At 54.0% G+C, this 26,194-nt stretch overlaps 2 protein-coding genes across 6 annotated transcripts; both read left to right on the plus strand.

Moving 5' to 3' along the window:
• The first annotated feature begins 15 nt into the window (after positions 1–15).
• Positions 16–11,102, plus strand: FBL (fibrillarin). The gene is made up of 9 exons (XM_003997803.6): positions 16–170; positions 5,568–5,720; positions 5,827–5,928; positions 6,017–6,111; positions 7,256–7,426; positions 8,145–8,277; positions 9,856–9,968; positions 10,740–10,885; positions 10,997–11,102. The coding sequence occupies exons 1-9, from the start codon at positions 161–163 to the stop codon at positions 11,019–11,021; spliced, it is 948 nt and encodes a 315-aa protein (XP_003997852.1). The 5' UTR covers positions 16–160; the 3' UTR covers positions 11,022–11,102.
• Positions 11,103–11,383: 281 nt separating this feature from the next.
• DYRK1B (dual specificity tyrosine phosphorylation regulated kinase 1B) lies at positions 11,384–19,711 on the plus strand. Of its 5 annotated transcripts, XM_023245832.2 has the most exons (12): positions 12,085–12,334; positions 13,591–13,754; positions 14,796–14,915; positions 15,003–15,191; positions 15,356–15,503; positions 16,368–16,654; positions 17,375–17,521; positions 17,608–17,748; positions 18,061–18,096; positions 18,181–18,376; positions 18,771–18,877; positions 18,972–19,711. In XM_023245832.2, exons 1-12 carry the CDS (start codon positions 12,256–12,258, stop codon positions 19,341–19,343), a joined length of 1,986 nt encoding a protein of 661 aa, XP_023101600.1. In that variant the 5' UTR covers positions 12,085–12,255; the 3' UTR covers positions 19,344–19,711. The 5 variants fall into 5 exon arrangements, with proteins under 5 accessions (XP_003997853.1, XP_023101599.1, XP_023101600.1 ...); XM_003997804.6 differs by lacking the exon at positions 12,085–12,334 and adding an exon at positions 11,384–11,541 and having other exon boundaries at positions 18,061–18,376; XM_023245831.2 differs by having other exon boundaries at positions 12,084–12,334; positions 18,061–18,376.
• Positions 19,712–26,194: the final 6,483 nt, after the last annotated feature.

The raw sequence follows: 26,194 nt of genomic DNA on the forward strand, positions 1-26,194 counted from the left end.
CGCGCCGGCCCCGGCCCCGGCTGGGGCTCCGAGGGGCGGGGCTGCGAGACTGCGTCACACGCCGTACGTCGCCGCGCGTGCGTTCCTTTCCACGTGCGAAAGCAGACTCGTGTAGTCTGGGACGCTGCAGAGTCCTGACCCGCCGAGCTGAGTTCTCTCCATGAAGCCAGGTGCAGGCCGGGTGTGGGGTTCGGGGTCTGGGACTGGAGCCGGCACGAATCGAGGGGCCAGACCGGAATCGGAGGGGCGGGGCCTAGGGGCAGGGGATCCGGTCTCTTGTGGGGAGGGGGATCCTAGTTCCGGTCTTCTGTGGCGAGGGGTCTTGGTTCAGCCTTGTGACCGACGCTGAGCCGGGGGGTCGGGTTCCTGGTCTGGAGATGTGTGACTGGCTTCGGAGGTCACGGTCGTGAGTCGAGGGTCCTGGGCCTGAAATGGGGGTTCCTGAACTAAGATTCATCTTACTGAGGCCATTATTAGGGGTCTTGGGAATTGGACAGGGGGTGGCAGTCGGGGGTGCTGATCCAGAGTCTGGATCCAGGCATCTGGTGTCTTGGATCTCTGGCCTTGAGATTTGAGGATAATGTCTTGGTTCAGAAGTGGAGAGTCCCGATTTGGGCCCGGGGAGAACCCCCTTAGCCTTCCGTATCACCGCCGCAACGATCGTCCCCTTAGCCCCCAGCCTGGCTTCTCCGAGAGGGCCGTGGTGAATGAGGACTCCCGGCTTGATAGTTTGTGGCCTTCTCTGTCCCACTTTCCCGCTCTCTACTCTCCCGAGGGGGCGGATCCCTGAGGTTTGAGTGATCAGAATAATTCGCGGTGAGAACTTTCACAAGCCCAAGATACGATTCGTGTGGGGTGGCGGGGGAGAGAGAGTCACAGGAGAGGAGTGATTTTATTCATTTGATTTTCCCCGAGACTCTGATGAACCCACCCCTCCTTCGCTCGTGGCAGATTGAGGAGTCCTGGCTTTGACAGCAGAAAGGTGTCAATTGAATTCAGTTCTTTGCTTCTGAAGCTACTGTGTGGCCTTGGGCAAGTGGCTTTACCTCTCTGAGTCGGTTATCTCATCAGTAAAATGGCGCCCAGTTATAATTTAGCAAGATCATGTTAAGAGAAAACTAGCATACTGCAGTAATCATTTGCAGTGTCTAAGTGTACAGATCAACAGGTTGTACATGGTAACCTCACACGATGTTGTATGTCAATTACATCCTGGCAAAGCTGAGGAAAAATAGCACAGCGCTTGACATAATAGTATTGCCACTCATTGTTATCTTTATGTTTCTTCTCAAGAGGAACAAAGGTTCCTCTCCCTAGTGTCTCAGATCTTCTTAAATCAGGCTGTGCCCCTCCCCCAATTTGCTCCACTAGAGTTTAGGGAAATCTTCCACTGTGACCCAGAAGGTATTTCCTAGTGCAGGTTTTCCTCGTTTGTTTGTTTGTTTGTTTTCTTTTTTTTTCTTTACTCCATGTGTGGAGAGATGGGGTCATCTGGTGGGAGGGGGGAGGGTTTGTGGATCCATGCCCCCTCCCAGGCTCCCCTTCTCTTCAGCATTTGGGGATCTCCTGATGAAATGGTGTGGAGGCTGCTGGGCTGTGTACCTCTGACCCTGTGATCCGATACACCTTCCTCCCAACCCTTCCCTCATTGTGTTAGGATTTGAAGTTGCCGAAGTTGTCTAGAGTCGGCCCTTCACTAAGGATTTGAGTCTGATTGAGAGAAGAATCCTTTGGGGGATTTTGAGCAGGGACGGGATGCAGTCTGATAGCTTTAAAAGGATCAGCTTCTGGCTTCTGTGTGTGAAGGACGTCAGGATAGCAGAAGTGGAAGCAGGCACATCAGTGGGAAGTCTGTTGCCGGGATCTAGTAGGAGATGATGGGGTGTGGCCCAGGGTGGTAGCCTGATAAATTGTCCAGTTTGGAAATCTGTTTTGAAGATGGAGCCAGCAGCTTGTATGTGGGTCTAAGAGAGGGGTCAAAGATAACTAAGGGTTTGGGCATCTGTAACTGGAAGGATGGAGTGTCCGGTTTTGAGATGGGGGAAGGTTGTGGGAGGAGAGGAGAGCAGGTTTTAAACTGGGGGTCCGTTGGGCCCTCCCCCCCCCCAAACTTCTGGGAAAGTGTGTGTGAACGTGTGTTTTCCCGAGGAACCGGTACTCCGAGTACATTTCTCTAGGCTCCTGGAGCTGAAATGGGTTAGGCTAGGTTTTGAGACTCCTGCCCCCTGCACCCCATGCCATGCCCACACTTCTCAGGTCTCAGTTCCATCAGGCCTGGGTTGAGTCTCTTAGGCCTGGTGGTTTCTCCCCTAAGTAGGAGGAAGGGGGACTCACTGTCCCCTCACTGAATACTCAACCTGTGTGCCAGGCTGTGTATTGAGAGAAGCGATTTGTGTATATTAAGCCATTTGCTTATTCTTTACAACTCTGCGAGGCGGGCACTGTGTTACTGCTGTATCTCTGTCTTAAAGATGAGGTTTTCAAGATCCCCATGAACCTTCCCTACTCTCTAGGGCCGTGAATGGCATGGCCATCGCCCTGTAGGGGATACACGACTGCTTGAGGGGAGGGGACCAGGGCACTGTGGTCACCATGTCATCACCCGTTTCCTGAATGAACAGAGGGGGTGCTTTTTCCTGGAGGCAGAACCTGGGGGTTTAAGAGTCTTCAGCCGACCAGACGGTTGATTAAATGCTTACCAAGCCCACCACACTTTGTGCCAAGTGTGTGCACGGTGCTGGGGGGTGCAGTGTGACCGAAACAGTTAAAACATCCCCGTTCCTTTTGGCCTTGATTCTGGTGCAGGAGTCAGGCAGTAATAACGTAAAAACTGCCACGTATGATAATTGCCAGGAAGAACAAGAAAGCCAGGTCAAGGTAGGGAGCCCAAAGACCCTTCTGAGGAAGGAATGTTTCACCAGAGACCCGAGTGCAGTGAAGAAGTGGGTGAGCCCAGCAAATGTCTGCAGGAGCCAGGCAGTGGGAACAGCAAGTGTTAAAGGTTTAGACGCCGGAGGACGAGCATGAGGAGGAAGAGCGTGAGGCCCAGCATAGAAAGAGTGAGGTCAGAAAAGTCAGCAGAGGCCGGAGCCTTGCGACGGCCGTTCTTAGTTTGGGCTGCACGTTTAGAATCTCCTGAGGAACCTTAAAAAGCCCTATGGTCAGGCCCCTACACTGGACAACTTATCAGAATCACTCTAAGTCCCAGGGATTAGCCAAAGGTGAGGCCCACTGATCTGGGGCTTTGGAAACCAGAGAAAGGAATTTGGGTTTCATTTTCCTTTTTTTTTTTTTTTTTTTTTTTCTTTTTTTCAATATTTATTTTTGCTTTTGAGAGAAAAACAGAGCACAAGCAGGGGAGGGGCAGAGAGAGACAGACACGGAATCCGAAGCAGGCTCAAGGCTCTGAGCTGTCAGCACAGCCTGACATGGGGTTGATGTAGGTTACTGTTAACATCCTGCTTTTCTCGGTTGGGTAGCAGATTGGCAGGATCCATTGTATTTTTTCCCCTCCCTCCCTCCCTCCCTCCCTCCCTCCCTTCCTTCCTTCCTTCCTTCCTTCCTTCCTTCCTTCCTTCCTTTATTTTTGAGAGAGTGGGGGAGGGGTAGAGAGAGGGAGAACGGGGTCCAAAGTGGGCTGTGCGCTGCCAGCAGTGAGCCCGATGCTGGGCTCAAACTCACAAACTGCAAGATCATGACCTGAACCGAAGTCGGACACTTAACTGACTGAGCCACCCAGGTGCCCCTGGGTTTCATTTTCAATGGGATGGAAAACCGTTGAAGGGATTTGGGCAGGGGCATGAAGAGATCCAATTTGCAGTTTGAAAAAGGTCAGTCGCTAGCTGCCATGTGGACAGGAGACTGCAGAAGTAGAGGGAGGAAAGGTAGGCACCTCTGAGTCATGTCTGGGGAGTTCTGAAACTGTCCATTTTTAACACTTCAATCAGGAAAGGCGCTGAAAAGCTCTGTGTTTTCATCTTTAACGCCATTACGAGGCACGAAGCTTTCATAGAGGTGAATATGGTGCACCTTTCCCAAAACCCTAGCAGGCTTACTACTGAACAGTGTTTTTTTTTTTTTTTAATTTTTTTTCAACGTTTATTTATTTTTTGGGACAGAGAGAGACAGAGCATGAACGGGTGAGGGGCAGAGAGAGAGAGGGAGACACAGAATCGGAAACAGGCTCCAGGCTCCGAGCCATCAGCCCAGAGCCCGACGCGGGGCTCGAACTCACGGACCGCGAGATCGTGACCTGGCTGAAGTCGGACGCTTAACCGACTGCGCCACCCAGGCGCCCCACAAGCTTACTACTGAACAGTTTTACATCAAGTGAGATTATTTTTTAAAGCATCACTAATTTTCGCACTATTATTTTATAACTTGTGTGATTGGCTGAAAGTACGGCAGAGCTTAGGGAACAGCCACAGGAAAATACTGAATCTGTTAGTACCCGAATTCCGTCCGCCTCTGCCGTTGTTTTGCGCTCGGTGAAGGGAACGAGTTTGCCCTGACCTGAGCTCGTGAAAATAAAGCCTCTCTGAATCTCTTTTTTTTTTCCTCCCGACTTTGCATGACGTCCACAAGCCCTGCACTGCTTAGGCACTGTCGCCCATCCATAAAGGACAATTCAAGAGTTTTTCTCTTTGTTTTTTTTCTCCCTGAGCTGGGAGGGACTTCTGCAAGTTTGCAAGCAGGGGGGTCAGATAGCAGAAAGGATACATCATGCCGACCTCCCCTCTGTTTGGGGGTTGGCACTTTTCTTCCAGACGAGGGAGGGCATGGAAATGTTTCCAAGGTCTGAGGGACCTTGCTGCCACGGTGCATGCGCACAGGCGGGTATTTGCGCTTCTCCAGACTAATACTGAAAATAGAATGGAGGAGCACCTAGTGACTTAGTCGGTTAAGTGTCTGACTTCGGCTCAGGTCGTGATCCCATGGTTCGTGAGTTCGAGCCCTGCATCGGGCTCACTGCTGGCAGCGCAGAGCCCGCTTTCAGGAAGGAAGGGAGGGAGGGAGCAAGGAAGGAAGGAAGGAAGGGAAAATACAATGGATCCTGCCAATCTGCTACCCAACGGAGAAAAGCAGGATGTTAACAGTAACCTACATCTCCCCTACCCGCACCCTGTAATTTTTCTCCCTTTCGATACTCAGTATTGTATGAGTTTTGCATGTATCCCCTTGGCCTCTATTTTGGTGGGGGGAGGGGGCATGGGGCGTGCATTACCACATATATCAACACGGCATGGCATTGTTTAATTTTAATTGTTGCTGAACTTTATAAAAGATACTATGTTGGGTGTGGTTTTCTTCAACTTGCTTTTTCACTTAACATTATGACCCTAAGATTTTCAGAATCTATCTGTTGTGTGTAACTGTAGACCCCGTCATTGTTGATTATGAATGTGCCCCTGTTTTATTTGCCCATTCTGCCGATGGACATCTGTGTTGGGCCCGATTTTTTGGCTACTGTGGATATTTGTGGACACCCTCCAGTGGAATTACCAGATATAGGAATAATAACATCTCAAACTTTGTTGCCCTGATTCCTGTTTCTGTTGCCACTACAGGTTTCAGCCCCCGTGGGGGCGGCTTCGGTGGCCGAGGAGGCTTTGGTGACCGTGGTGGACGTGGTGGAGGTCGAGGAGGCTTTGGTGGGGGCAGAGGTCGTGGTGGAGGCTTCAGGGGCCGTGGCCGAGGAGGAGGAGGAGGAGGACGAGGTGGTGAGTGACCTTGTAGGGGGGATGCAGTCTGGAGGCAGTGCCTGGGCTTGGGGCTCAGGAAGGAAGAGATGGGATGTCCCTGTGTCACTGCATCTCTGCCTTGTAGGTGGAGGGTTCCAGTCTGGTGGCAACCGGGGTCGTGGCCGGGGAGGAAAAAGAGGAAACCAGTCGGGGAAGAATGTGATGGTAGAACCCCATCGGCATGAAGGTGAGTGAGGAAGGCGGGGAGCTGCTGAGGGTGGGGTGCGGTGGGGTGCAGCCCAGAGTCTTCACCCTGCACTGGTCCCCTCACTTAGGTGTCTTCATTTGTCGAGGAAAGGAAGATGCGCTTGTCACCAAGAATCTGGTCCCTGGAGAGTCAGTTTATGGAGAGAAGAGAGTCTCCATTTCGGTGAGACCAGGGCCCTAGCCGATGGGGTAGCCAGCCGTCTGGTCTCCCTCCCGCCCCACTGTGCGCCCTGTGCAGGCCAGCCAGAGGGTCATCTTAATACCCGAGTCCGATCCCTGTGGCCTTCAGGTCAAAGTCCCAGGTCCTCAGTGTGGCCCAGAGGACTGTGTGCATTCCAGCTCCCCCTCCCTATTCCCTCACCTCGCATCTTCCAGCCACACGGACCTCCTTGCTCATCCCCCGGTTGTGTGTGTGACTGGTTCCTTTCATCCCCAGTGTCTCTGGTCGGATGTCACCTTGTCTTTCTCACAATGCCACCTTGCACCACCCAGTCTGTCAGAAGCAGTCCTCACTGCCCACCCTCTGCCCTGTTATCCCATTTTCTTAATGGCCAGGCCCACTCCTGCTCAGGGCCTTTCTGTGTCCTCTCCTACTGCCTAGAATGCACTTCTCCAGATGAGTTGCACGGTCCCTGCCTCCCTCAGGGTCTACTGCAGATGTCTCCTGGGCTCTTCCCTGGCCACCCTTTCTCGTTTTCACCTGCTCCTTAGCCCACACCCCATACTTCATGTCCTCTTGCCTGGCTTGATCTTTTTACCTTAGCACCTGTCACTGGTTCCTGTACCATATGTGTTAGTTCTGTGCATACTTAGTCCTTGAGGACAAGGGTCTTTGTCTCATTCTCTGTGCATCCCCGATGCCTGGCGTAGAGTCTGGCACACTGGGCGTGCCGGCACAGCGAATGGTTGTTGATTGATCGCACAGGTCCTGCTGTTGTCTCGTATGATCTTATCTCTGTGTTGATTGTCTATCCCTGCCCCTTCTACCTGAATCAGTAACCTCCATGAGTGGGCAGGTCCTGCATGTGTTGTGGTCATTGATGTGTACCTGTGTTCATTTCTCTCTCACTTCTCTCTTGAGAGAGAGAGAAGCAGGGCTTGTGCTTGCCCGATGCGGAACTCGACTCAGGAACCGTAAGATCATGACCTGAGCCCAAGTCAGATGTTTAAGCGACTGAGCCACCCAGGTTTCCACCTGTGATCATTTCTTGAACAATGAATGAGCGCCTGGGGCCCTGGGGCTGAGGGCAGTGGGGTCTAGCACAAGAGCCCAGCGCTGACTTCCATCCCCATCTCTCCCGGCCCAGGAGGGAGATGACAAAATCGAGTACCGTGCCTGGAACCCCTTCCGCTCCAAGCTGGCAGCAGCAATCCTGGGCGGCGTGGACCAGATCCACATCAAGCCAGGGGCCAAGGTGCTCTACCTCGGGGCTGCGTCCGGCACCACTGTCTCCCACGTGTCTGACATCGTAGGCCCGGTGAGTGGATGGAGGGGTGAGTAAAGGCTGGTGGTGAGGTGGAAGGAAGGGAGGGGCTGCCCCTGCCAGCCTGGAGGCAGTGGCCTTGGCTGCCTCCCTGTACCGTGTAGCTTGGGGCTAGGCCCTCCGTCTTCAAAGTGCCTGTGGGTGGAAGGAGCAGCTTGAACGCCTGGTCTCCAAAGCCTCGTTCAGCCTCACTCCTGAGTTCTTAGCCAGGAGGGAAAGGAGCTGTATAATTTAGTGGTTAAAAACTCCGGGCTCTGGTGTGGCATTTAACAGTGAGGTGGCTTTCAGCAGTTAATAACTTAACCTGTCTGAGCCTCCGTTTATCCCTCTGGAAAATGGGGTTACTGTGAAGATAAACGAGTGAATTCTTGTAAAATAACAGAGCGGTGCCTGGCCCATTGTAAGTGTTCTTAGCTGTTAAGACTTCATCTCAGTGCCCTAGCTTCCTCGTTTTAAGACCGTGTTGAGGGACTCGGCTCTCAGATGAGCAAAGCGGGATTGAATCGAGCAAAGCGGGATTGAATCACTGTTGGCCGGTGACTTCGTGTCTCTGACTCTCACTTTATTCGTCTGTAAGATGGACATAACAATAGTTGTTAAATGGTAGGGTTTTGATATGGGGATTTGCATGGCCACATGCAGTGTTTGGGCCCATAGTGGGTGTTCCATCTAAGAACCAGTATCAGTGTTTCTATTTTTTTATTTATCGTAGGACGGTCTAGTCTATGCAGTTGAGTTCTCCCACCGCTCTGGCCGTGACCTCATTAACTTGGCCAAGAAGAGGACCAACATCATTCCTGTTATTGAAGATGCTCGGCACCCACACAAATACCGCATGCTCATAGGTAGGGGTCCAGGATTGTGGAGTCCAGGCCACTCCAGGTTTCCTGGGAAAGGTGGCCAGAATCCCGATCTGAGTGGAAGCAGAGTGAATGAGCAGGCCTCCTGAGTCTGCAGGAATGAAGGGGGGGAAGGAGAGGGGGAGGCAGCTGAAGTTGTGGAATTTGGGTGTTGGGCAGGCCTGAAGGGCCAACCTCCTTCGATCTCCTGCGCCTCTCCCTAGGCACCCCCATACTTCCTGCCTCCCTCCAGAACATGGTACTTTTCATGCTGCCCCTGGCTTATGTATAAAAGCCCCCATCCTCCTCGTTGTCTGGTGAGATCATAACCCAGAAAGCACAACCTGAGTGTGGCCTTGGCTGAGAGGGGCCCGTTGTGAATATCACTTTGTTTTAAAAAAAAATTGGGAAGCATGATGTAAAACTGGAACTCCTTATAAACAACCCTCAGAGGTAACTGATAGGAGCAATTTAAAAAGCTGCTTTTGGGGCGCCTGGGTGGCGCAGTCGGTTAAGCGTCCGACTTCAGCCAGGTCACGATCTCACAGTCCGTGAGTTCGAGCCCCGCGTCGGGCTCTGGGCTGATGGCTCGGAGCCTGGAGCCTGTTTCCGATTCTGTGTCTCCCTCTCTCTCTGCCCCTCCCCCGTTCATGCTCTGTCTCTCTCTGTCCCAAAAATAAATAAAAAACGTGGAAAAAAAAATTTTTTTTAAATAAAAATAAAAAAAAAATAAAAAGCTGCTTTTTCCAATTTCAAAAAGTCAGTTTTCGTTATACCCTCTCTTTTTTTTCTAATCATACCAGCTTAAAAATAATACTTTGCAAAAAAAAAAAAACCACACACACACAAAACTTTGCATTTCGCTGGTTTTCTCTGGAGTTTTTTTCCCCCATGCATTCATACAATACCCTTTGTCCTGCAATTAATTTATTTATTTATTTATTTATTTATTTATTTATTTATTTATTCATACAATCCTGCAGGGACTCTGGCCTGTAAGTGCTTACCTTTACTTGCCTTTTTTTAAAATGAATTTTTTTAGCATTTATTTATTTTCGAAAGAGAGCATGAGCAGGGGAGGGGCAGAGAGAGAGAGGGAGACACAGAATCTGAAGTAGGCTCCAGGCTCCAGGCTGTCAGCACAGAGCCCGACGTGGGGCTCAAACTCAGAATTTGCGAGATCATGACCTAGGCCAAAGTCGGACACTTAACTGACTGAGCCACCCAGGCGCCCCTTTACTTGCCTTTTTGATGAGTGTCTGTTTACCCCCCATCCCAAGACCTGGGAGCATCTCGAGGACCAGGTCTGGGTCTGACTCATCTCTGTGTCCCCCACACCCGGCCCAGGGCTGGCCACAGAGTAGGTGGCAATCGTGACTTACAAGAGGAATGAATAGATGGTGTGACTGGGTTTCTTGGACCCATCCTGGGGTACTGCAGAGGGAGGGAGATCAGTGGGGGGGATGTGAGACTGGAAGCAGGGGAGACTGCCAGGAACCTGCTGGTAACAGGGCACAGGCCTCATGGGAGGAGCCGAGAAGATCCAACAGATCCAATTTGTAACTGCCACTTCTTTCTCCCTAGCAATGGTGGATGTGATCTTTGCCGATGTGGCCCAGCCAGACCAGACCCGGATTGTAGCCCTGAATGCCCACACCTTCCTTCGTAATGGAGGACACTTTGTGATTTCCATTAAGGTACGGGGTTTGGTGGAATCTAAGGTGGGGTGGTCGTGTCTTCTCTGTAACTGCCAAGCAGTCAGTCAAAACGAGGAGGCCTCCGTTCTGGGATGCCTCATCCAGCCAGCTCTATCCCTGCCCCAGTCGTATAGCACATGATGAAAAAGGTCTGCAGAACGAAAAGGCTTTGGGTTTGGCAATAGAAGGTACTGGTCAAGTGAATAATTGTGGAGTCTCACCATTTGAGTTTGAATTCCAGCTTGCTCTGTGACTTTGAGCAAGTTACCTAACCTGGGTACCTGTTTCTTCATTAGCCATCTCTCTTTCAGTGTTGTCTGTAAGGATTAAATTTATCAATATATATGAAGTGTTTAGTACAGCATGGTAGAAAATAAGTTTTAGGTAAATGTTCGGTGCGTTTTCAAAAACGTTTTATTTTAAAATAAAGATCCTCAGCCAGATTCACCATTTGTGGCCTTTTGTTACATTTGTTTTTGTATTCTCAGCATTACTATTGTTAAAGAAAGAGAAAATAAAACAAAAAAACAACCCTGGGTATAAAATTTAAACACTAGCTTTTAGATAAATAGGTCTCTGTTAAAATCTTCTGTTGTAAATCCAAACCAACTTGAAGAAAATTTCTGTGATGAAGTCTTTTCCCTCCACTCCCAAAACCTGAGTTTCACTGAGTTTCCAATAAAAAACAAATACCTGTGGTTTAAAGAGCAAAAGAAGAAAAAAAAAAAGCCCAAGGTCTTGCTGCAGACTTCCAAGTTCTCTCTTCTGCAGGCCAACTGCATTGACTCCACAGCCTCTGCTGAGGCCGTGTTTGCCTCTGAAGTGAAAAAGATGCAGCAGGAGAACATGAAGCCCCAGGAACAGTTGACCTTAGAGCCTTACGAAAGAGACCACGCTGTGGTGGTGGGCGTGTACAGGTGAGCAGGGGGCCCTGGAAGCCACCAAGACAGCCCTGCGCGTTAGCCCTTGGTAGGAGTGCCGGAAAATGGTGACAGGCTCTGAATCCCCCTCTCTCCTTCCTCTTACAGGCCACCTCCCAAGGTGAAGAACTGAAGCCCAGCGCCATCTGGATTGCGAGAGATTGTGTTGCTACTGTTACACGTGTGTTTTTCTATTAAAAGACTCCTCCATTGCTCCCGTCTGCTGATTGCTCAGCGACCTCCATTCAACAGAGCGCATGCTCCCTTGGTCAACTGGCGCGGTGGTGGGGGTGGACGAGCTCATCCGGTCACACGTGCGCATGTTCCTTTCTTGGCTGCCTTTTGCGCAGTCGCAACCCGGATTTCGGCGTTTGGGCGGGGTTGGTAGCTTACTGTGCGCGTCTACCGGTAAGCTCCGCTGCGCGCAGGCGCGGAGTGTTACCTTGGGTCACGTGGGTGAAGCGAACGGGGGGAGTGGGGGCGGAGCCCGAGGCGGGAGGTGGGGGCCGGTTTGTTGTGGTCGCCATTTTGCTGGTTGCATTACTGGGTAATCGGGGCCCTGGCTCGCCGCGTCCGCCGGATACTTTCAGCCAGTGGGCAGGTCTGAGCTCGGGCTTCCCGAGCAGCTTGAGTCCCCTTGCCCGCGCCCTCAGGTAACAACGCGGCTACAGGTGGGGTAGCACGAGCTCGCGGGGAGGGGGCAGTACGGACCCGCCCTGCCCGCGTCGCCGCGAGACTTAGCACGAGGCCGAGGGAGGAGGGCAGGGGGGCGGCGGGCAGGTGCAGGCCGTGCCTGGCTATTCATAGTCGGATTCTTGGAAGGGGCCGAGCCCGAGGGAGCAGTCTTGGGAGTGAGGCTGGGAGGGGGTAGCGGGGCCCCGCTCCCGCCCTTTGTTTGGGCTCGACTCCTCCGGCTGCATCGTCGTCGCCTAGCAACAGCTGTTCTGGACTGCGATTGGCCGAGCTCTTGGCAGCAGCGGCCAATGGCACGGTTGTTGCCATGGCAGGTGCGGACTGCCAAGCTCAGCTCAGCCGGCCCCGCCCGCCGGGGCTCCGCCGACCGGGGCGGGCCTCCAGGGTGGGGGGCGGGACGCCTGGGTCCCCAGGGGCGGGTGGCTGCGCGGGGCGGGGCCGGCGGGGCCGGCGGGGTGAGGGTTAACCCACCCCTCCCCCGTCCACCTGCTTTCCCCTTCCCCCGCGTGCCCCGGGCTGACCCTCGTTCCCTCTTCTCCCCACCCCCGGCGGCGGCGGCTGCTGCTGTTGTCACCCACCGGGCCGCCTGTCCCGCTTGCCCTCCCCGCCGCGGGGCTTGCCGGGCCGGCCGGGCCGGGACAGGCGGCCGTCTCCTCTCTGCCACCGCCGCCGCCATGCTGGCTGCTCGCCCACCCCACTGGGGGCCCCACCGCGCCCCAGCCCCCCGTGGGCCCCGCGCCAGCCCTGACCCGGGTAGGGGGTGGGTGCTTGGAGAGAAGGTCCTGCCGTGGGAGGGCCCCGGGGAAGAGGTTGTTTCTCGGGCGAGGGGCGGGGGAGCTCCAAGAGAGAGGAGGGATCGTGGAGTGGCAAGGCTTGGCATAGAAGAAAGGGAGTGCCATGGGAGAAGGCCTGTGGGGAGAGGATTTTGGTGTGACAGGTACTCTGTAAGGGGAGAACTCTATGTGATATTTGGGGAATTTGGTTCTGGGGGCCTTCTAGGAATTGGCACAGTTGTGTATTGACCCTGGTGTAGAGAAGAGTAACTGGAGAAAGGGCCCTGGTAGAAATCTTGGATGGGAGGAGGAGGGGAAGATCCAGTGTAGGGGAAAGAAGGGCGAGGGAAGAGAAGCCTCCTTGCTCCCATCAGGGAAAGTGAGCCTTGCTTCTGAGGGGGACCATGAAGTAATACGGAGAAGAGCCCCGATGTGCCACGGAAGCAACTACCTGGAGCAGTGGTCCCTGGTGTGGGAGGAAATGTTATAGGGAAGAGGTCTTGGCATGATATGGGGTGGGTCCCCTGGGGGGTGGGGGCTGGTGGATGGGAATGCCATGGGGTGGGACTCTGTTGTATGGAGATAATCCTATAGAACAGGTTAATCTTGGTGTGGTCCCCAGGACCCTGATGTGGTTTTAGGGGCCTGCAGAGGACTCTGTCGTGGGTTTGGAGGGGGCCCAGAGTTGTCTCGTGGTTTGGGGGGATCCTAGAGCTCTCTGGATTGAGGGATCTACTGGGAAGGGTAGATCTTGAAGTGGAGGGACCTTGCTGTGATACGAGGAGATCCTGATGATCAGGGAAGACTGCAGGAGGGCAAGATCTTGTGTGAGGGGGCGTCGGGGAGGGCCATAAGTAGAAATGGGAAGCGAACAGTGAATCCTACTCTCTATACTGTCTGTGGTTTCTATCTTTTTCTTTTCCTCCCCCCAATTATTGGTGTCTTTCTGTTCTTTCTTGTCATGGTCTATATCCCTGCCTGGATTGCAATCATTCCCTTTCACATGTTCCCCTCTTTGTGCCACCTGCTTCATTTATTTGGTAATCATCTGTTGAGGGACTCCGCTGTGCTCCCACCCCCACCACTTCTCTCTGTCCCTTCTCATTACCACCTGTTGCTCTTTTTCTCCTCTCCCTGTGCCCTGCCTTCTTTCTGATGTCTACCTCTTTCCTGCTTCGTACTGTCCCATACATCCCCTTGTTCCATGTTGTTCCCCTGCCTCCTGCCTGCTCTCAGGTCTCAGCGGCGGTGGCAGCCGAGGTGCAGGATGCGAGAAGGCGCCCCCCGGCCGGGCTCCCGCTCCAGGCCTCGCTCCCCTGCGGCCCTCTGAGCCCACCATGGCCGTCCCACCAGGCCATGGTCCCTTCTCTGGCTTCCCAGGGCCCCAGGAGCACACGCAGGTATGCTTTCAGCTGGCTCCTTACCTGCCTGGGGTAGGGGGAGGCTGGGGACAGAAGGGTCTGGGGGGTGAAAGATAGTTTGGTTGCCCAAAACAGTTTCCTTGGGGCATGAAGGGTCCATCTGGAGTGGAAAATAATAGAGGAGTTGCTGGCAGAATCTGTTTAGAGAGCCTGGGTTCAAATCCTGACATGGTGGTTAATTTAACCACTTAGGTTCTCCCTGCTTCAGTTTTCTAGAATTCTGTAAAATGGAGCCAGTAATGATACCTACCTCACAGGGTTGTTGTGAGAATTAAACAAGTTAATGAAATGCACATAAAATGCTGAGAACAGTGCCTGGCACGTCGAAAACACTCAATAAATGTTCACTAAGGAAAAAAGTTCCAGAGTGAAAGATGGGGGAGGGAGGTGGGGTGAAAGTGGGTGAAGGTTGAACCCAAAGGATCCTGGACCCAGCAGCACCTTAGGGTGCAGAGTAGAGACATTCAGGGGTAGAGACTGTTTAAGGCTCTGAAATGTAGAGCTTGAAGTGGGACGGAGTAGAAGATCAAGGGTGCTGGATCCTGAAACATTGGGCAAAAATGGTGCAGAGTTGGGGGTGAGGGATGAGAAGACTCAACGGGACAAGGGTAAGGCAAGAAGTGAGCCCTCAAGATGGGACACCCAGAGTGGAGGGTCTCTTGGCGAAGGACTGCAAAGGGCAGAGCCCACGTTTTCTGTCTGGTCTCTCCCACTGAGGTTCGGAAAGGAGTAAAGGTGTGGGATGGAAAGTGAGGGGTAAACAGTTCCCCATTCATTCACTCGGCAAATCTCTAATGACTGTCCGCTATGTGCCAGATCCTGCTCCAGGCACCAGAAATGCAGCAAGAACCAGAGAGTTTCTGCCCTTGGGGAATTTCTATCCTAGTGGGGTTGTCACATGATGACCGAGTAACTATGTGCGTGTATTACCACGATGACCCAGCCACCCATACAGCTCTCCCTCTGGAGGTCAGAAGTGCACGCCTGTCCTCAGTGCCCACCCCTCGCCCTGCCCTGCAGGTATTGCCTGATGTGCGGCTGTTGCCACGGAGGCTGCCCTTGGCCTTTCGGGATGCGACCTCAGCCCCGCTGCGCAAGCTGTCCGTGGACCTCATTAAGACCTACAAGCACATCAATGAGGTGGGCGGGGGCCCGGCTGGGTGCTGAGGGGTCCTGGCTGCCAGCACAGGTCACTCAGCAGTCCTTATCTGCTGGCCGGCTGGGCAGGTATACTATGCGAAGAAGAAGCGGCGGGCCCAGCAGGCGCCACCTCAGGACTCGAGCACCAAGAAGGAGAAAAAGGTCCTGAACCATGGTTATGACGATGACAACCACGACTACATTGTGCGCAGTGGCGAGCGCTGGCTGGAGCGCTACGAGATTGACTCACTCATTGGCAAAGGCTCCTTTGGCCAGGTGTGGGACGCACACCCTGACCCAGGGATTGGGGGGCATGGGCACCCACTGGTATTGACACACAGAAAAGTGGTGCTTTGTTCTGTCCCCCATCCCCCTTCCCATCCCCTCCTCCCCATCCCCCACCCCCATTCCTCACTTTGTGACATGTCCTGCCCTGGCAGGTGGTGAAAGCCTATGATCATCAGACCCAGGAGCTCGTGGCCATCAAGATCATCAAGAACAAAAAGGCCTTCCTGAACCAGGCCCAGATTGAGCTGCGGCTGCTAGAGCTGATGAACCAGCACGACACAGAGATGAAGTACTACATAGGTGAGGCCTGGGGCAGCCATACACCCAGTACAGGATGGGGCTAGTGTCTTCAGGGCAGGCTCTGGTCTGTAATTCCCTGACATCAGTGATTCTCTTGCCACCTTCATGATTTCTGACCTATTCCCAGCATAGTGCCGACCAGAATTTATTGGGTGCTCACCAAGGGTCAGGCTTGTTGCAAGCACACGTTGAATCAACTGGTTTCAGTATGACTACAGCCCTGGGGGGAAGGGGCATCATGGCCCACAGCTTGGAGTAGAAAAGGAAGTATTCGGGCGCTATCACTTGCCAAAGGCCACCGAGTTTGTACTCAGTGGAGCTATAATGTCACCAGGCAGTGGACTCCAGGGCCTTTACTCCTGACGTCTGTGTCAGTCTTTTTCCTCTTTTCCCACACTGATTCCTCTTAGAAAAAGCAAGAGTAGATTAGAGAGTGTGTTTCTTGAAATACATATGGTTACAGTAAATGGAAAGCGAGTGTCCTCTGCCACAAAAATAAACAGAACTGAGAGTAAAACAACGTTACAAAATTAAGGAAATGGCGAAGGGTATTAAAGACCCATCAGCACCAAAGAGAAACGTTCTCTTTCATTTGTCAGGAAGTTGGAGAGAGACTTGAAAAAAATGAACTTCTCTTAATCAAGAAAATCTTTTTCTTGACGTGAATCAAGTTACAGACCGAATGAAAACACCCTGACCAGCAGCTGCCTCCCGTGGGCACACCACTATCTGTCCGGTGCTCACACGGCAGAGTCACAGATCTGCTTGTGGCCTCTCTCCCTATTCCCGTGTGTCCCCGGCTGCCACTGGCCCTCTCCGAGGCTCCGCTTCACCAGCGGCCCATTTCTGCCTCCTTCCCCGCAGTGCACCTGAAGCGGCACTTCATGTTTCGGAACCACCTGTGCCTGGTGTTCGAGCTGCTTTCCTACAACCTGTACGACCTCCTGCGCAACACGCACTTCCGCGGAGTCTCGTTGAACCTGACGCGGAAGCTGGCGCAGCAGCTCTGCACAGCGCTGCTCTTCCTGGCCACGCCTGAGCTCAGCATCATTCACTGCGACCTCAAGCCCGAGAACATCCTGCTCTGCAATCCCAAGCGTAGCGCCATCAAGATCGTGGACTTCGGCAGCTCCTGCCAGCTTGGCCAGCGGGTGCGGCACGGCACGGCCCGGCCCGGGGGCGGGGCTCACGGCGTGGGTGTGGCAGGGGCGGGGGCATCGGTGGCTGGAGCCCGAGGGGCGGAGCTAGGCTGGGATGGGGTTGCAGGGCCCAGCCTGAAGTGGCCTGGCGGGTGCCTGAAGGGTAGTATCTGGATGAGGTGTTGGCGGTATGGAGTGTAAGGCCGGGGGAGGGGGGGATGGGGGGGTAAAAAAGTGCCACAGGATGTAGTTCCCAGTAGGAAACGAAGCGTGAGGCCAGTGTTGAGGCTGCCAGATGTGGGCAGAGTGAAGTTGGGTTGGCTTTGAGCTTGGAGTGATGCTTTGCTAAGTTGTTTGCCCTGTGCCCTTAAGAGGGGACGGGTGCTTTAGTTTTACAGCTTCATGTGAGCAGACATTTGAGATGGCTTGGAAAGGGTCTGGACTGCGGGGGTGGGAAGGGCCTGGGCTTGCAGACTGTCAGCCTCTGATGACCAGGGTCAGGCTTCGGGATGGAGATCAGGGTGAGACTAGGTCAGCAGAGACTTCTGAGGCTGGTGAATAAGATGATGGTAGTGGCTCCTGGAAAGCAGGGGTGCTGGTAACATCCAAGTTTGGAACCTCCGTCCCAGTTTTGGTGAAAGGAAGCTTGTCTCAGCTTTGGGTATGGCCATGGCACCACTAGGGGAGGCTGGGACCTCTGACCGCTGCCTTCTTCCCTGCTCCGCCCCCCAGATCTACCAGTACATCCAGAGCCGCTTCTATCGGTCGCCTGAGGTGCTTCTGGGCACACCCTACGACCTGGCCATTGATATGTGGTCCCTGGGCTGCATCCTGGTGGAGATGCACACTGGAGAGCCCCTCTTCAGTGGCTCCAATGAGGTGTGCTCCCGAGGAGGGGGTGTGCTGGAGGGGACAGAGGCCTGGTTGGCCTGATGACCCTGACTGCCCACCCGACTGCTCCACAGGTGGACCAGATGAACCGGATTGTGGAGGTGCTGGGCATCCCACCAGCCCCCATGCTGGACCAGGCACCCAAGGCTCGCAAGTACTTTGAACGGCTGCCTGGGGGTGGCTGGACCCTACGAAGGACAAAGGAACTCAGGAAGGTGCGGCCCCTGCCCCACGCCGCTCCTCCCACCCTGGTGGCCCCTCACTCTCTCACACTTGGGGCTTCCTCTCTCCCTGCTTCCTCTCCCTTGTGTCTTTCCCTTCCTTCCTCTCCCCCTTGTCTGTCCTCTCCTTCGTCCCAGCCCACCCCCCCTCCCCCCCCCCGTCTCTCCTACCCACCCCACAACTCTTCTTAGCTTCTCTCCTTCCACTTTCTCTCTTGTGCCTCTGTTTCCCCGTGTGTGTCTCCCTGCCCCTCCTGCCCACTGACGGCCACTCTCTTGCCCCCCCTCCCACCCCCTCCCTGCCAGGATTACCAGGGCCCCGGGACACGGCGGCTGCAGGAGGTGCTGGGCGTGCAGACGGGCGGGCCCGGGGGCCGGCGGGCGGGGGAGCCGGGCCACAGCCCCGCCGACTACCTCCGCTTCCAGGACCTGGTGCTGCGCATGCTGGAGTATGAGCCCGCCGCCCGCATCAGCCCACTGGGGGCTCTGCAGCACGGCTTCTTCCGCCGCACGGCTGATGAGGCCACCAACACGGGCCCGGCAGGCAGCAGTGCCTCCACCTCGCCCGCACCCCTTGATACCTGCCCCTCCTCCAGCACCGCCAGCTCCATCTCCAGCTCTGGTGGGTGCCCAAGTGCCAGGTGGGCTAGAACAGGAGGGTGGGCAACATGGGTTTGGCCTGACCTGGGGGACCTTGCCACTGGGCCTTCATCTAGAGCTTTGAAATTGTGGGATCCTGGACTCCGGAATGGGTGGGGCAAGAGAGCTCTGCCTGGCTGTGACCTGATCTCTGAAATTGCGCTTGGGCTCACACCTCTGAAACTGCTTCTGACTCTGAAAGCCAAAACTGAGCTCTGATCCTTAATCTCAGAATTGGGCCCATCCTTCAGATAGGCTCTGATCCCAAAGCCCAGGCGTGGGCCTGAGTCGCCAGCCAGACTCGGCCACCCGAAAACCCAGCCACCACCTCTCCTCACCCTAAGGCTTCTCCTCATTTCCTCCCCTGGCACTTCCAGGAGGCTCCAGCGGCTCCTCCAGTGACAACCGGACCTACCGATACAGCAACCGATATTGTGGGGGCCCCGGGCCCCCCATCACTGACTGTGAGATGAACAGCCCCCAGGTACTGGGGCCTTGGGGACCTGGGAGGTGGATAGTGGGTTATCTGGGCTTCAGGACCTGGGTCTCCATCACCCACTATTCCTCTGCTCCTTTAGGTCCCACCCTCCCAGCCGCTGCGCCCCTGGGCAGGGGGTGATGTGCCCCACAAGACACATCAGGCCCCTGCCTCCGCCTCGTCACTGCCAGGGGCCGGGGCCCAGTTACCCCCTCAACCCCGATGCCTTGGCCGTCCCCCATCACCAACCTCACCACCACCCCCGGAGCTGATGGATGTGAGCCTGGTGGGCGGCCCTCCGGACTGCTCCCCACCTCACCCGGCGCCTGCCCCCCAGCACCCGGCTGCCTCAGCCCTCCGGACTCGGATGACAGGAGGTCGTCCACCCCTCCCACCCCCTGATGACCCTGCCACTCTGGGGCCTCGCTTGGGCCTCCGTGGTGTACCCCAGAGCACGGCAGCCAGCTCATGACCCAGCCCCCTCCCTGGGGCCCCTCCTGAAGCCATACCCCCCATCTGGGGGCCCTGGGCTCCCATCCTCATCTCTCCCCTTGACTGGAATTGCTGCTACCCAGCTGGGGTGGGTGAGGCCTGCACTGATTGGGGCCTGGGGCAGGGGGTCAAGGAGAGGGGTTTAGGCGCACCCTCCTCACTAAGGACTGGACCCTTGGCCCCCTCTCCCCCCCCCCTTGTTTTCTATTTATTGTACCAAAGACAGTGGTGGTCCGGTGTCGGGGGGAGACCCCCTTCACCCTAGGGCCCTAGGAGGGGGTGGGGGCAGGTAGGGGGAGATGGCCTTGCTCCTCCTTGCTGTACCCCCCAGTAAAGAGCTTTCTCACATGCCTGCCTGAGAGTTTGCAAGGCCTCGGCTCCCCTCACCTGGCCCTCAGAGGCATGGTGGGGAACGGTGTTTGGGAGGGGGTGCCAGAAAAGCTCTGTCATGAGGGACGCATCCCTGGGGAAGTTATGGCTATTGGCGCAGACACGGGGCTGCAGGAAGTCTGGGGCTACGGAATCCTAGACAAGAGATCCTGGATAGGATCCTAGCCCATGTTTGTCTTTTCCGTGGTAAACACAGACCCTGAACGAGTACACGCCCAGCTGTGGCCTGTCTCTGGGAAACATCAGGATCTGCCCTAATAAGCCAGGGCTTCCACAGAGTCTGCACAGGAGTGGCTCCTTATGCCAGGCAGGCATCTAGTAGGTGCCGAATGCTTGCAGCAGGCCTTATTAATGCCATCTGGGGAATGGCAGGCAGGCAGTGTAAAGTACAGACTTTACCCCACCCCCACCCCCATGTCTGGTCTTACCCTTTGGAACCGTGACGGAGCAAAGCATTTTGAGATTCTCTGGCAGAAAGATATTCCCGGGGTTTCAGGTAAGTGGGTCTGTTTCCATAGCAATTTGGAAACTTAAGTCTCCCAACCGGCCAGTCAAGAGCCTCCTGATTGAAAGGTACCTACCGTCTCCCGCCATTGGGGCGCGGCGCTTCCTGGGAAATGGAGTTACACGTTGCAATCCCTTTTGCCGCTTTTCGTCAGGGGACTACAAAGACCAGAATTCTTTTCGCTCACGAGTTAGGGCCGGTCTCAGGCAGCCAATCGGTAGTCAGAGGTGGACGGGGCCCGGATGCTTGAGGCGGGCTGTAGAAAAGGAAAAAGCCGTGATTGGGTGGCGTTGGTCAGGCTGTTCGCAGGTGTTCAGTTCTGTCAGGCGTGCGGCAGGTGGGCCACTGTGCTGCTCCCCGAGACTGAGCAGGTTAGGCGTCCGCGGTCACAGAGCAGGAGGGAGGCGCTGAGGCCTGAAGCGGCCCCATCGCACAGAGCATCACCAGCCGCGGTGTCTGGCCCAGCTCACAGGAAGCCCCGGTCGGTAGGAGAGAAGCGTGGACGCCGTTACGGACCTGCGGGTGTTCGGGAGGGGGCGCAGTGTGGAACGCTGAGGGGACCCCAGACGAGGCACGGGTAGGGAACATTCCCGGAGGAGGAGGAGCTGTTTGAGCTGAGACCCGAAGACCGGATGTTTGGGGTGGCGGTGGTGCGGTGGTTTGCGCACAGGCAGCGACGAGAAACAGCCTGTTGTGTGAATATGAACTGCGGGTGATGTGGTGTTGGAGAGCTAATTGAAAGTTCTGTATGAATTTGATCGTGGAAGATTTTGTTGGCCTGATTAGGTAGCTTGGATTTTGTCCTAAAGACATTGAGGAGCCACGAGAGGATTTCTAGAAGGGAAGGGGCATGGCCCAGTTTGCTGCCATCTAGGAATAGATTGATGGGAACGAGACTAGGGTCTGGGAGCCCAGGGTGGTGGCTGTGGCACGTTCCGAGGCAAGAGATGTTGGGGATGAACCAGGGCAGGGGTCTTGGCTGGGAGGGGAGAAAGGATGTTGGTGGGAGAGACGTCCAGAAGGCTGAGTTGACAGAATGTATGGCTTTACGGGCTGCGTGGAAGGGGGAGGCGGAGAGGGGCGGGAAAGGGGTATCTCCAGCAGGTAGAACACTATCTGGCATATTATAGACGCTTAATAAGAAAAAAAATTTTTAATGGACAGTTCTAGGAGGCAGAGACTTATTATGATCTCCATTTTGCAAACAAGGATGCTGAGCACAGAGAAGGTTAAGTAATTTAACCAAGATCACATAGTTAGCAAGTGGAAGGCCCAAGATTGTGTGTGTGCTCGCGCATGTGTGCGCCATTGACTTAGCAACGTGCAAGATGAGCTTCGAGACATCATCAGGATCCAGTCATGTAGGAGTTTGGGATAAGTGTGGAAATGTATACCCCACATTTCAATATCCAGCCCAGAACCTCTCCCTGACCTGCTGACTGCCCACATGATACCTCCTCTCTCAAGATAGCTGTAGTCCTCTGGAGACCAAGGTATCTTGACCAAATTGAACTCTGGTCTTTTCCCCAAAACCTGTTCTTCCCACATTCTCAGTAAATGCCTCCTCCTTCATTGTCTTATATTCACGTCTGGTCCATCAGCAAATTCCTTCAACGTGTATTCAGAACCTGATCCTTTCTTCCCACCTCCACTCTTGTCACCCTGGTCCCGTCCACTCTATATCCTGCCTAGACCATCACGGCAGCCTCCTCAGCGGTCTCTGCGCTCCCCACAGTCTTTCTCATATGCAGCAGGGTGACGCTGAATACCTGTATCAGGTCACATTTCTCTCTTGCTCAGTACCCTCCTGTGGCGCTATCTCACACAGCAAATGCCAGTGTTCTTTCCATGGCCTTTGCAAGGCCCTTGATCCCTGCATGATCTGTCCCTGTTGCTTCTCCACCTGGTCCTTTTACCCTGCTCACTCTGCTCCAGCTACACTAGCCTCAGGGCCTTTGCACTTCCTCTCTTTACCTGGAACACTCTTCTCCAGATGTCAAGGCTCACCTTCATCTCCTTTAGTTTTTACTCAGATATCATCTCCTCCTTGAGAACTTCTTTGGTCACCCTTCTGGAACTATACTACTAACATTCGTATATTAATTTCCCTTTAACTGTTCCGTAGCATTAATCATATCACTATTTGACTCACTGTATAGGTTATCTTGTTTATTGTCTGTCTCTCCTCTGCACCCACAGCAGACCATAAACTTCATGAGGGCAGGGGCTTTTGTCTACTTCATATTTTATCTTTAACATCCAGAAGAGCTCTTGGCACATAGTAGGGGCTCAGTAACAGTTTATTGAAGGGACGAGTCAGTGGGTGATTTCAGAATACAGATCCTTACCCCGGCATCACAGGGACTCTGCCCATCCCTCTTCCACAGAACTTCAGAGGACTGCCTTAAAATTTTCTGAGGTCTCAGACATTCAGCAAGGATTTCATCTTGCTTCTGCTTTGTGCTCAGCGTCAGGAACACAGCAGAGAACAAAACAGTTTCCCTGTTCCCCGAGAATTCACAGTGTCAGGGGTAGAGGTTCAAATCGTCAGCTAATCACACAGATATGAAATTACAAAGAAATGTAGAAAGTGCCATAAGAACACTTGGCCAGAACTCTAATCTAGATCCTAGGAAGTGGAATTGAAGGATGAAAGTGTAGGCATTAGGCACTCCATTAAAAGGGGTGTGTGTGTGTGTGTGGTGGGTGTGGGTGTGGGTGTGTGGTGGTCGGAGCCCAGAGGCTGATGGGGAGCAAGAAGCCTGGTAATGTGGACCCTGTAAGGAGTTGGGTCCTTAACCCCATGCGTAATGGAGACTCTCAAAGAACTTTAAGCAGTGAGAGGAGGTGCCGTCAGTTCTGTATGTTACAAGATCCCTCTGGCTGTCGTGTGGAGGAACTGACGATGGGGTTACAGATTGAAGTAGTGAGACCTGTGAAAAGTCTGCTCTCCTGAGATTAAAATAGCCTCCTCTACCGAAGGCCACACATCTTTGTTTCTCCCATCAAGAGGTGGAGTCTCTCTGCCCTCTAATCTAGGCTGGCCCATGATTTGTCTTAACCAGTAGAGTGCAGTGGAAGTGATGCTGTGCTGGTCAGGGACCTTAAGAGGCCCGCAGTACTGCTTTCACTTTCTTGGGCCCTGGGCTGCTTTACAAAGAAGTCCAGCTACTCCACTGGAGACAGATGTGTACAGAGAGAGGCCCAGCCAGCCCCCAGCTGTTCCGCTGTTTTAGCTGATGTGCAAGACAAGAGTGATGCCATCTTGGATGTTCTAGCCAAGTTCCCAGCTAACACCAGGTAGAATGGAGACTCATCTTGCCCTCCCTGCTTTGCTCAAATTCCAGAATCATGAGCAAATAAGTGGCTGCTATCTTAAGCCACTGTGTTATGGGATGATTTGTTACTCAGCGATAGCTCACTGAAACAAGCTTCCTGATATCTTATCATTTTGTGTATTAGCTCACGTAAGCCTCACAGTCACTCTGTGTGGTAATAATTGTTATTCCCGTTACACAGATGAGGAACTGAGGGCACAGAGAAGTTAATGGAGTACTGGCAAGATATCTAGCACGTAGTAAGTGCCGAGTTTGTGATAGCTATTTGTCGTTAGCATGAAAATGTTCATAATCGTTAAAGAAGGGATAGTAAGACGATACAAGCATTATTAACCCATTTACTAGTGGTATGATTTTAGGTAAGTGACTTTATCTCTCCAAGGCTCAATTTTGTCATTGTAAAATGGAGATTATAACAATATTCGTCTCAGGGTCTGACTTAGCAAGCGCCTAGCATGTGGCAGGGATAATTACTATGAAGCATACAGCCAAGATTATTGTAGACAGTGACCTTAGAACCACAGGAGGAAGCCAATTTCTTGGAAGTTCTAGTGGAGAGACAGACAGGTCATTGGTGATATTGTTGGAGTGCTGCATCAGGCTTCACCTGAAGTGGGTTCCTTCTGGACTTTGTCATTAGGGAAACCAGCAAACCTCGCTATCATTTACGCCAAGTTGAACTGGCTTTCCGTTACTTGGAACCAGCATCCTAACTGATTCTAGCGTTTTATTCATTTATTTTTTGATTCATCAGCTACTGAATACCTACTGCATTCCAGGCACTGTTTCAGGTGCTGGTGTTATAATAGTAAACAAGGTCCTCCCAAGCTCTGACCTTGTTGGAACATCCATTCTTCTGGGGAAGGTGGATGGTCGGGAAATCAGTGTTGGGGATAAGAGCCTGGGAGATTGTTGGGGGGAGGGGGGCTGAGGAGAGGAGGGGTAGAGAGGGACAAACAGGGGGAGGGGAGGGGGCCTAAATAGGTTTTGTGGAAATGTTAATGGAGGAGAGACCTGGCCAAAAGGGAGGAAGCCAGCTGTGCGTGTGTTTTGGGAAGGACGTTCCAAGTACAACTAGAGAGCAAATTCAGAGGCCCCAGGTATGCGGGGATGTGTTGGAGGAGCAGGAAAGAGTGAACTGGACCAGAGTGAACCAGTGGACGGGAAGGGGATGAGGGTCCGGGCCATACGAGCTTGGTTGGCAGACTTGAATTCGATTCGCAGTGAGGGGGGCAGACACGCAGTGCGTTTGGGGCTCAAGAGCGATGCGATCTACCATCTTGGTAGGATTCCTTTGGCCACTGCGTGGGCACCAGGGTGGAAGCAGCGCAGAGGCTGCATCTCTCCAGCTGAGAGATGGTGGTGGTTTGGCCAGAGGTGTGGCCGAATTTAGGGCATAATTTGAAGGAAGAGTGGACAGGACTTGGGGTACAGGTGTGGGGTGAGAAAGAGGAGCCAACAGCTCTAAGTTTGGGAGGAAGTAGTACCAGGAACTGCCTGGGGGAGACCTGGAGAGGCTGCGGGTCTGTGAAATGTCCCTGTGGACTGGCCGAGCACGTGGGATGTATGAGTCTGGCATTCAGGGCTAGATCTGAGCTAGAGATACAAACGTGGGAGTCACTGGCATTTTCGCAGCGTTAAGGCCCAGGATGAGATTGCTAAGGGTGAGTGGAGGTGGAGAGCAGAGGGCCCATGAGGAGTTAATGCAGTAATCTAGGTGAGAGATCACAGTGGCCTGCACCAGGGCAGGGGCAGGAGGGAGCAGTGCTCTGGAAACATCTGGAAGACAGAGCCCACAGTAGATTGGTCATGGGTGATGATGGAGAGAAATGGACCGGGGCCTGGTGAGGGCAAGATCAAGTCTGAACACGGGGCAGTGACTCTGCTTTCCTCTTTCCCCTGGGCCCTGTGGTCCCCGCCTCCCTTTGCATTCTGCAGGCGGCTAGGCTGGCCCAGAGTAGACTCTTGCCCCGACTCTGTGTGACCTTCCAGGGCAGTGCCCTACAGCCCCTCGGGCCCTATTCCAGATTCCCCAGATGAGAACTGAATTGGGGTCCAGTGTCCAACCCAGCTGAACCTGTTGTAGCTGGAAGATTCCTTCTGGGAGGGGTGTGCACTGGGCAGTCACCTTCAGTGTCCACACTCATGGAGTGTTTCTGGCGGTCAGTGTATGGAAGTCCGGCATGTGGGCAAGGGGAATGATTTGGTGCTGTTTTGATAGGTGGGTGGGACAGACCATCTGTGTGGCCTTGGATGTGCCCTGCCTCGGGTGAATGGGGCCGGGGAGACCATGAAGGTGGGAATCTGGCAGGCTCTGGGCTCAGAGGGGGAAGGGTCAGGTTGGGAGAAGTCATGGGGATCTGGTGCAGCTTCTGCCGCCAACAGCATTGACAGTTCCTAGTCAGGGAGACACTCATCGCTCCTGGGGAGACACGCGGCCGCGGCGGCCTCCCCAGAGGAGCCCAGAGGAAGCACGTGACCTGGTCTAAGGTGTCAGGAAGGACTCCCCAGAGTAGAGAACACAGGAGGTGAGATCTGAAGAGCCAGATGAAGGGAGCGAGGGACTCTGCTGGGCCAACTCAGAGCCAAGTCCACAGC

Source organism: Felis catus, chromosome E2 (genome assembly GCF_018350175.1).
Source record: "Felis catus isolate Fca126 chromosome E2, F.catus_Fca126_mat1.0, whole genome shotgun sequence".
Classification (NCBI taxonomy): domain Eukaryota; kingdom Metazoa; phylum Chordata; class Mammalia; order Carnivora; family Felidae; genus Felis; species Felis catus.